Source organism: Manis pentadactyla, chromosome 13 (assembly GCF_030020395.1).
Source record: "Manis pentadactyla isolate mManPen7 chromosome 13, mManPen7.hap1, whole genome shotgun sequence".
Taxonomy (NCBI): Eukaryota; Metazoa; Chordata; class Mammalia; order Pholidota; family Manidae; genus Manis; species Manis pentadactyla.
The window spans coordinates 6,346,612-6,356,115 of record NC_080031.1 but is presented as its reverse complement, the minus strand read 5'-3'; the positions used below and the strand labels follow the sequence as shown (position 1 = coordinate 6,356,115).

General features: G+C 54.6%; 1 protein-coding gene across 4 annotated transcripts; it reads right to left on the bottom strand.

Moving 5' to 3' along the window:
* Positions 1-313: 313 nt before the first annotated feature.
* Positions 314-5,629, bottom strand: LOC118913565 (uncharacterized). Of its 4 annotated transcripts, none has more exons than XM_057490714.1 (4): positions 5,140-5,462; positions 3,466-3,537; positions 2,617-2,742; positions 882-1,814 (listed from the first exon to the last, which is right to left on the bottom strand). In XM_057490714.1, the coding sequence occupies exons 1-4, from the start codon at positions 5,418-5,420 to the stop codon at positions 1,370-1,372; spliced, it is 924 nt and encodes a 307-aa protein (XP_057346697.1). In that variant the 5' UTR covers positions 5,421-5,462; the 3' UTR covers positions 882-1,369. The 4 variants fall into 4 exon arrangements, 3 of the variants coding, with proteins under 3 accessions (XP_057346697.1, XP_036743523.2, XP_057346698.1); XM_057490715.1 differs by lacking the exon at positions 882-1,814 and adding an exon at positions 1,901-2,224 and having other exon boundaries at positions 5,140-5,629; XR_008993317.1 differs by lacking the exons at positions 882-1,814; positions 3,466-3,537 and adding an exon at positions 314-862 and having other exon boundaries at positions 5,140-5,497.
* Positions 5,630-9,504: the final 3,875 nt, after the last annotated feature.

Below are 9,504 nucleotides of genomic sequence, written 5' to 3'. Positions count from 1 at the left end.
TGCAAGGGCGGGGGGCCATGGGGCGTGTCGGCCCACACATGTGCCCGGGGCCTTACCCAGCTGCAGGCCAGGCCCAGTCCACAGACCCTCGGGAGGAAGTGCCATGTCCCAGCCCAGGGCTTACCCAGTGTCCTCCTGTCTCCTGCTGCCCTTGTCCCCGCCATCCCCACAGTCCCCCCAACAATCAGGCAGGCCTGAACGTGTGCAATCATTTCCCACCTTCATGCCTGCTCCTTTCCAGCTCTGTCTCTCCACAGAAGCCAGAGGGCTTTAAAAAGCACACAAATCTAATCACAACCCATTCCTGTTTCGTTTGTGCAAATGGTGCGTCCTTTTATTTGGGTAATAGAAACTACTCATTTCAGGACAAAAAAAGTGCTTTTTTTCAAAATTCAACTTGATTGACAAATAATTTACATAAAACAAAATGCACCCATTTTAACTGCATTATAGATAATGAATTTTGACAAATGCATACACTTGTGTAACCACCACCCCATTCTATTTCCCTCATCTGGAAAGTTCCCCCATATCCCTAACCAGGAAACACCCCACAGCCCCCATCTCCCCCTCTGAGCAGTCTCTGGTCTGACCTCTATCACTGTAAGTTAGTGTTGCCTTTTCTAGAAGCTCATATAAATGGAATCACACAGTATGTGCTCTTTGGTGTCTGGCTTCTTTCACTTAGTGTAAAATTTTTTAATTTAGCCACGTTGCTGCACCTGCCACATGGGGATCACGTATGCATACATCAGGGGCTTGTCCTGTGTGTTGTTCTAGGATATTCCATTGGAGAGACATACCACCGTTTGGTTATCCAGCCACCAGATGATGAAGGTTTGGCTTGTTTCCAGTTTAGGGGCTGTTAGGAATAAAGCTGCTATGAAAATTGTATACAAGTCTTTTTGTGCACATATTGTTTTATTTCTTTTGGGTAAATACAGCAAGTGGAATACATGGTAAGTACAGGTTTAACTTTGTAAGAAACTGCCAAATGGCCTTTGGGATCGATTTTGAGGTTCTTTAGCCTGACCTTCAAGGCCCCACATGGTCTGGCCCCTCCTTTCTTTTCAGCCTCATCCTCTTTCCCTTTTCCCCGTGTTTACTGCATGTCCACCACACCCTTTCTTGCTGTTTCTTTAAAGTACCCAGCTTCTTTTGACAACAGGACCTTTGCACATGCTGGTTCCTCTCCCTGCTTTCCCCACTCCTCTATCCCTTAGGGCTCATTTCAATACTCAGTTCTGGGAGGGCTTCCTAACCATCCCCCACTCCATCCAGATGTGCAGCTCCTCACACCTTCTCAAAGCTCTCTGTACTTTCTTCTGTACAACACACATCACAGTGCTAACTGCATATGATTTGGGGTTCAGTACTCCTCTCCTCCGCTCAGCTCCAGGCCTATGAGTGTAGGGATCGTGGTCCTCACCCCTGTGCGCCCAGCACAGTCCCTGAGACATGGGAGCTGCCAGAGAAGTACTTCAGGAGAGTGAATGAAGGAGGCTGACCGCCAGGGCTCCAGGCCCGGCTGAGGGACCTGGGGGCCCACCCCTTGCAGAGAGGCCTGGGCAGCAGGCTGGGCAGCAGTTCCTCCCAGATTCAATGACTGGGTGGAGGAGCGAGGGAGGGAGGGAGGCGGGAAGGTGGGAGAGGAAAGGGAATGACTCATCTTCAGAGACACACGGTCAGGTGGGAGGAAAACACGATTCAGCAGCTTCTTGCCCTTTCCTTTGTGTGGGGAGAGATGCTCCAGCCCCGGCGAGCAGGGCTGGCGACTGGGTGCTCCCTGAGTGGGGAAGACATTTGCCTTGGCCCTTGAGCAATGACAAGAGAGAGCTGTCAGGCTGGAGAAGGCATGTTGCCCACCCCTCCCCACCCCCACCTCCGCCCCTGCTCCCTTGTCCCCAAGGTCCCCAAGGGTGGCTAGCCTCACCCTACTCTGGAGGCTGGGTGCAGCCCAGAGCACTAGGATGGGGCTCAGGAGGGGCACCTTGAACCTGAGCAAAGAATGCCCGAGGGGCGTTTCAGAAATTCATTTTATGCATGTAGAAGTCAGGCCCTCACAAGGGAGAGAGTGGACCCAGGAACAGCCTGTAAACAGGGGAGGGCCCATGTAGGGGCAGGACGTGTCTAGACGGGGCTGACTGAGGCAACCTGGGCCTTGGCTCTGAATCGCATGCGGCCTGACTCACTGAAGCAATTCCTCCGTCATCCCTAAAAGAAACTGGAGGGGAAGGACAGGCTGTTAGCCTAGGGAGGCAACCACCTGAAGGCCTTGCAGGGCCACAGGTGCTAATGGACGTGGGCCTCCCTCTGAGGTCATCACCCAGGGCTTATCTGCAACAAATCTGGCTTTTAACTTCTCACTGGCCAGATGCCCGCACTGGGGTCCTAGAACCTTTTCTCCTCCACATGGGGCATGGATTATTGTTCCTGAGAGGGTCTGAGTCGGTTTGCCACCACGACCCCTTGTTGCCGTGCCCTGGTATACACCCGAGGTAAAGCAGGCTAGGCTGGGTCACGTTCCAAATGGAGTGGTCAGAATCCTGACCCTCTGAGGGGCTGCTGAGCAGATGGACAAGACAGGCAGAGGGCTCAGGGGCCTGGAGAGCTCACCGCGTCCCTGGATTCTTCCATGCACAGTCATTCACGTCAGGGCCCTGGTTAGGAATGGTGGCCACGTGTTGGGGAAAGCATGGACTTCCAGCGAGTTGCTTCACCTCAAGTCTAAGTTTTCTGGTCCTAAAATGGAGACAGGAATACCAGTCTCAGTAGTACCTTGTCAAGATTGAATAAGGTAGGTATTCAAAAAAATGGCAACTCATATTATGAATCAACCTCAAATTCTATCACAGTTTTTTAATTCTCACATTTGTAAAGTGTTTTATTGTTTATGACACACTTTCATGTTTATGATCTCATTGGTCCTTGTAACAGTCTTGTAAGTACACAGGACAAACACGAGTAGCCCCATTTTATATAATAAATAAAAATAACAGAGGCCCAAACGGGTAAAAGAAATTGTGTGAATTCCATAAGATCTCATAAGTATGCAAAACTGAAAATACAACCTCCCAACTCCTAGCCTGAACTTTCTCCCCACTTTGCCATGCAAATCCCTGGCTCCTGAGGTCCAGGGGGTTCCGCACGCAGCCCAGCCACCTGAGGAACTTCAAAGGCTTTGTGGAGCCTTAAGGGCTGAGGACCAGTTCTTCCAAACTGAAGCAAAGGGTTGGGGGTGAACAAAGCTGAGGCGCTTCGGTCAATGCACGTGCCTGGCAGATGGGGAGGCGGCTATAGCTGGCACTGGAGTAGGGGCAAAGAATTTCCCTCCAGAGAAGTTTGGGAGGGGGTGGTGGTCACAGGAATAGGGGAGGAGGATAACCTCCCCACCAACCTCCCCACAGCCTCCTGGGTGGGAGGTCCTTATAAAACAGATGAATGGTGGGAGGGCCCAGGACTGACCTCGGGCACTGGTTCTTCCCATCGCAGAAACTGCAGAGAGAACTACAGTCCTTCCCTCCACATGTCAAACATCTGAGGAAAACAAGCAGATTTGGGAGCATTAGTTCTCTATTGTTGTGTAACAAATAACCCCAAATCTTCCTGGCTTAGGCAAAGAAACACTTATTATCTCTCAGTTTGTGTGGGTGAGGAATTTGAGAGAATCTTGGTGGGGTGGTTTGGGCTCAGGTTCCCTTGCGTGGTCGCAGTCGAGGTGCCGGCTGGGGCACAGGCACGTGAAGGCTTGACCGGGGCCAGAGGAACCACTTGCATGGCTGTGCGTGGAGGCCTCGGTTTCTCCCCACATGGCTTCCTAGAGGGCTGCTTGAGTGTCTCCCAGAGCCAGGAGAAAGCCACAGTACTTTTTATGACCCAGTCTCAGGAGTCACACACCATCATTTCTGTTAATCTATTTGTTAGGAGTGAATCTCTAGGTCATTCAAGGGAGGAGAATTAGGCTCCACCTTTTACAGGGAGCATTAAAGATTTGTGGACATATTTTAAACCACCACAAAGGATTAAACGCCCTCAGACAGGCAGAAGGTGCTCAGAACAGACCCAGGAGATAATCTGCAGGTCAGGACCAGCACGCCGGAGGCCCCCCCATCAGCACCACAGAGGCCCCTTCACCCAGCCAGAGCTCCTTAACTACTGCCCTCACTGCAGTAACTACTTGGGCTTCCCTGGGGCCAGGGGCCCGGTGCCCCAAGGCCGCAGCTGAGAGGGAGGAAGAGAACTGTCGGGGTGTGTGGGAGGCTGCCCTCACTCAGTCTGAGCCCACAGGGGACGGAGAGATTGGAATGCTGCACACTCTGGTCCAGAGCTACTCTGTCTGCAGCCCTGGGGGAGGAGGCGCCATCTCCTCCCTGCACAGGACCATATCTGGGTCTGGAAAGGAAACTGCCTTCCCCTGGGCCCTGGCTGGCCTAGGGGCAAAGCTCAGGTGTAGAGGCGAGGACTGCCTTGGCCAGCTTCCCCTCCTAACAAACCTGCCACTCACAATCCTGAGAAGGCAGCAACTGTTACCACCAATCCTGCCGCCTGGCCTCTTACAATAGGACCTGACCCAGCAGGAGACAAGTATTGGCCAACCAACAGCTGATCAGATACTATCTCTCAAGATTTTGGCACTAAGACCCCCGGAGTCAATCTAGGGCAGGGCCTGGAGCGGGAGGTCAGGCAGTCAGGGAAGGCTGGGGGACCTGGGGCAGCTATTTTAGGACCATGTGTTGATGAACAAGCAAAGAAAGCTCATCTGCAGGGGAAGGCAGGCAGATGGAGCACAGAGGGCATCAGGGATGCGCCCCGGAGTGGCACTGGGGAGGACAGGCAGGAAGGGCAGTTGGCTGGGTTCCCTAGTGCCTCTCAGTTCTCCCGAGGCCTGAATGTTCTTCTGGTTCTGGCTGTAGGTCCCCTGAGGCTCTCTTGAATCCTTACGATAAATCCCCTGTTCTGAAGCAAGCTTGAGTGGTTTCTCTCCAGACAGACAGTCTAGCCTAAGACCAGAGGAGGTGGAGGAGGACCATAGCCTTATTGCAACACAGCCAGGAAGGACTTGGGGATAAAGTGTCACATTCACATGCACACACTTTAATTTAAGCCCAGGGAATCCAAGAAACAGAATGAGACACTTACTCAACTCTGGCACTGATGTTCTCTTCTGGCACCGCCAAGAAAACGGTCTGTTGCTCCTGATACTCCCTGCGCTGATTCCCGGCAGCAATGAGAAATAAGTCTGACCCCGCGGCAGATGATTCCCACTGAATCCCTCTGGGCAGAGGTGAGCAGGAAAGACAGCGTGTTTTCAGAAGGGGTGGGCCCACGTAGGCTGGCCTTGGCCTTGGCCAGGGCAGTGATGCTGACCAAGTAGGACGGCTAGGGGCTGCTGGGGAGTGTGAGAACACGTCTTGATTCATTCCCGGGCTCCTCTTACCCTGAGAGATTGCATCACTCAGCTTTCAAGCGATGTGAATTCCCACAACAGTAACCACACCCATCTGCAAATGCAAGTCCAGTAGAAAGGGCTTTTGAATTATTCATCGGTTCATTCAACAAACATCCACTGAGCCCTTTTGGATGGCAGGCCCTGAACTAGGTACAAACTTGAAACCAACCCCATCCCTGTCTTCCAGGAGCTCTCAGTCCAGTAGCAGCGCTGAGACCCAGAGAGCTCATCAACTGGCCCCACAGGAAAGGGCCTCCTCCACTGGCTCCTGGGGAGGACGGGCCATGACTTGAAGAATGGGTGGGATTTCACACAGGCAAGAAGAACATTCTTTTGGAGGGAATGGAGGAGACAGCAGGCTGTGGTGGGAAGACACTTGATGAGGATCCAGGCGGCCTGGGTTGTAGTTCTGGTTCTGTCATTAACTCAGAAAACCCCCTTTCCCATTATGGGCCCCAGTTTCCCATCTGCCAGCAAGGGAGGTTGACTTATAGCCCTGGCGTTCAAGAGGCTATGGTGGCAGGTGCTGAGGGGAGGGGGAAGTTGGGAGAGGAGTTTTTCCACAGTTTGATATCATTCAATGGTTTCCCAAACAGCTTGCCTGGGCCAGATGGGCACCTACCCCTAGACTAGGCCAGGGGAGCTCCATCTGGTCAGATTCAGTCTCATCCCTCTTTCTCTGAACATGCTCTTAACCCATCTAAGGGTAGATCCTGTGTGCCAGCCTCTCGCACAGGGATTCAGGAGAGAAGTCACAGCATGCTCTGTGACCAAGAGCCCTAAATACTTTGGAAGGTCCTGGGTGCCCTAGGGGAGTGGCAACCTTGTTTCCAACTTCCCCAGTGAGTTCACTCACATGGGTTTGAAAGCAATCAGACACATTCCAACCTGGTGACCAGGCTCCCAGGGCAGGCTTTTCTGTCCTGTCCCAAAACTCATTTCCCAGCAGAGGGGCCAATCAACTTTGTGATTATGCTGTTCTGCAATTTCCCTTAAAAGGTTTGACTTCAACCTTTCATAGACTGACCACCTTAGGCAAGATGACTCTGAGATTTGAAACAGAGAATAGCCCAGCATGACTGTACTGAGGGTGCCTTGGAAGGAAATAAGACTGGAGCAATCCTTCGAGGTCAGATCATAGAAGATCTTACATGTCAGGTCGGGGAGGTGGTTTCAGAGTAGAGGAATAGTTGATGGGAAATGAGCTTAGGAAAATATTCTGAGCAGTGAGTGACATGGACCAGTGTAGGGAGATAAGAGGGGGTTCTTAGCAGCCAGGAGAATACTTGGGCAGGGGCCTGAATCAGCAGAGAGAATGGGAGTGGAATGGAGCAAGAGAAGGCAGATGGGAGAGATTAGGCAGAGGGGTAGCCCACAGGACAAGGCCACTAACCGGAAGTAGGAAACAAAGGCAAGGGAGGAAAAGGACAGAAGCCTGGGAAAGTTCCAGCTGTCCTTCCCAGCATAGATCCAGCAACTCACACACCTAGAATCCCAAAATACCATAAGATCGTGTCTACACAGCACAAAATACCTATGACTCCAAGCATTCAGAAAGCCCCCAGATGCCCTCAGGCCCCCAAGTACCTGGGAAGCCATTCTGATTTTGTCTAGAGACTTGCAAAGGCATGGGAGTAGTGGGGCCCCTCAGTCCCTAGCCTCCAGGGTACCCCCAGAGCACTGCAGGTAAGCGGCAGACAGCCAAGGTTCTGGGGGAAGGGCGAGCTGAGCCCCCTGATCTCATCAGAAGCCACGCCGGTATTTTTAGCACCGCAATCAACAGCAGGGCCCGCCTCTGGATCGGCTCAGGCAGCCTGGGCCAAGCGGGGCTGTTAAAAATGGAACGGCACATACTGCAATCAGTTGTGGCGGACGAGGGGCACCCAGCAGGGCAGCAGCTGTAGCATCTGAAGCTATTGGTCCTCAAGCTGGCAGAGGGAAACCTGGCAGGGGAACAGGGGGAGCAGCCTCCCAGAGCATGCTTGGGTGTGAGGTCATGCCGTCCTATACCCGTGATGCCCCAGAAACATCCAGGAGTCAGGCCCGTGCCCAGAGCACTGCCCCCACACCGTCTCCTGCCTGTGCCAGCAGCTTGCATTAACACCCGCGCCCTGCCTTTCCCTGCAGGTCTCTCTGTAATGGGCAGCCCTGGAGGCCTCCAGAGAAAGGAGAGGGTCAGGGACCAGGGCCAGGGGGCGGTGAGCACTGAGGAAGCTAACAGAGCCGGACTCAGGTGGCCTGTCCTGCCCTCTGACGCTGGGGAACCGGCTGCTGTCACCCTTGCTGCCCCCTCTCCCTGTTCTGGCAGGAAGCCGAGCTGTACTGAGAGTCCCCTGCCATGCCTGTCCTTTCTGGGGTGGGAGGTGCAGTCGGTGGCCTGGGACAGTTCACGCTCACCACACAGAGAGCCCGGAGGCCTGGGTTTTGAGCCATTTCTACCACTCTGCGACAATCTGGGGGCCTCCAGTAAGTGACCTCCCCTCTCTGGACTTCATGGTTTCATCTGAAAACTAACAAGCCTGGAGCCGAGCACAGGCTTCTCAGACTCCCTGGGCCAGCCCAGGCTGGGTGCAGAGTGATGGGTGCTGCAGGGGCCCTGGCCACACCCCGTCCTATCCGTCCCGCAGCAGAGGACTCCTGCAGGAGCAGTGCTTGGCACCACAGCACGTGCCCCTTCCAGAGCAGGAGCCCAGAGGCAGGGCTGACCTGGGATGGTCTTGGCGTCATTACCCTGCCCAACCAAGAGCTGAGAGGGCTCTGGGGGGTGTGGAGAGGACAAGGAAACAAGTAGGGAAACCAGAACACCAGTGTTGACTAAGCAGAAGGGGCTCTAAAGGCCGTGCTGTCCGGTACCCTCATTTTGCAAATACTGAGTTCAAGTGGAAAGGCCGAGTGCAGGCCGCCCAGCAAACCAGGGCCTGCCTGGAGGGCTGCATGGACGTCTGAGGTCAGGAGCAAGGGCAGATTTCTTAATCCTTCCCCAGATCCTGGGTCCTCCAAATGCCCCTTCCATTGGGGTCTGCGAAACCCCAAACCACCCTAACAGAGCCCTCAGCCTCACAGACAGGCTATGGGACTTCACCGCCATCTGCCAGCCTGCATGCAGGAGGGCGGGGGCTGTAGTGTTTACTGAATTCATGGACGAGCATAAATCTGTGTCGACCTGACTCAGCACATGTTCAGCTGGAAGACGTGCTCTTAGGAAGCTGCCTCTCTGCCTGTCCCAGAACTCCCCACACCTCAGCAGGACAGATCAGGCCTGAGCCAGCTGGGCACCTTGACAGGTCATTCCTTCCATCCCCCTGCCTCACTCCCCTGGCCACAACCATGCCAAGTCAGCGTCTACTTGATGACATGCCCTGGACAAATGTGCTGCATAGCTGGTCGGCCCTGCAGATGTGCAGCCGCTGGAGGAGCGCCCTCACCAGGCGTGAGAAGCACCCTGCTGCCCTCCCAGCCAGTACCAAGCGAAGCCCAGGCTTCTGGAGCCAGTAGCAGGAGGAAACACTCCCTGCCTGTCTCCGGCTGCCCTGCAGCCATCTATATACACCTGGAAAGTGGGTGCCCATGCCCAGGGGGTGCAGACTAGAGCACCCCAAGGCTGGCATATGGCAGAGCCACCTACGTCGCCATGGTGTGGGTTGGTGGTACATCTCGTATTTCCTCAACACCTCAGAGGGCAAGATGGGAAGCCGCCGTCTGACAGCCTCGGGCCACTGACTGCTGAAGACTCAGTGGCCCACCTGGCACTGCAGATGGCTGGGCTGGCAGCAGAGGGGGCAGCTCCCTTGCTGCTGTCGCTACTCAGCTGGAGACCCGGGAACCCGGCAGTGCCCGCCGCCCCGAGCAGCACGGGGAGGGCCCTGCTTGCCTCTAACCCCGCAGCTGGGGCAGGGCCGCTGCCCTCTCCGAGTCTGGGGAGGCTCTCTGCTGAGGGCACAAGGCCCCCAGAAGCTGCCGGATGGGAGGGACCGAGAGAGGGGCTGGCTGGGACTCAGCAGGCGGTGGGAAGGAGGAAACTGTGTGGAGAAGAGAAGCGAGAAGAGGGGACTCTC

Bases quoted from the DNA above. Each gene is read 5' to 3' on its own strand.
- LOC118913565 (XM_057490714.1), bottom strand. From the start codon at position 5,420: ATGAATCAAGACGTGTTCTCACACTCCCCAGCAGCCCCTAGCCGTCCT. The intron at 2,743-3,465 runs GTCAGTCCTGGG...TCTCCATTTTAG, and splicing joins GGGAAGAACCAGTGCCCGAG to GACCAGAAAACTTAGACTTG. The intron at 1,815-2,616 runs GTGAGCTCTCCA...TCATTGCTCAAG, and splicing joins TGGAAGAATCCAGGGACGCG to GGCCAAGGCAAATGTCTTCC.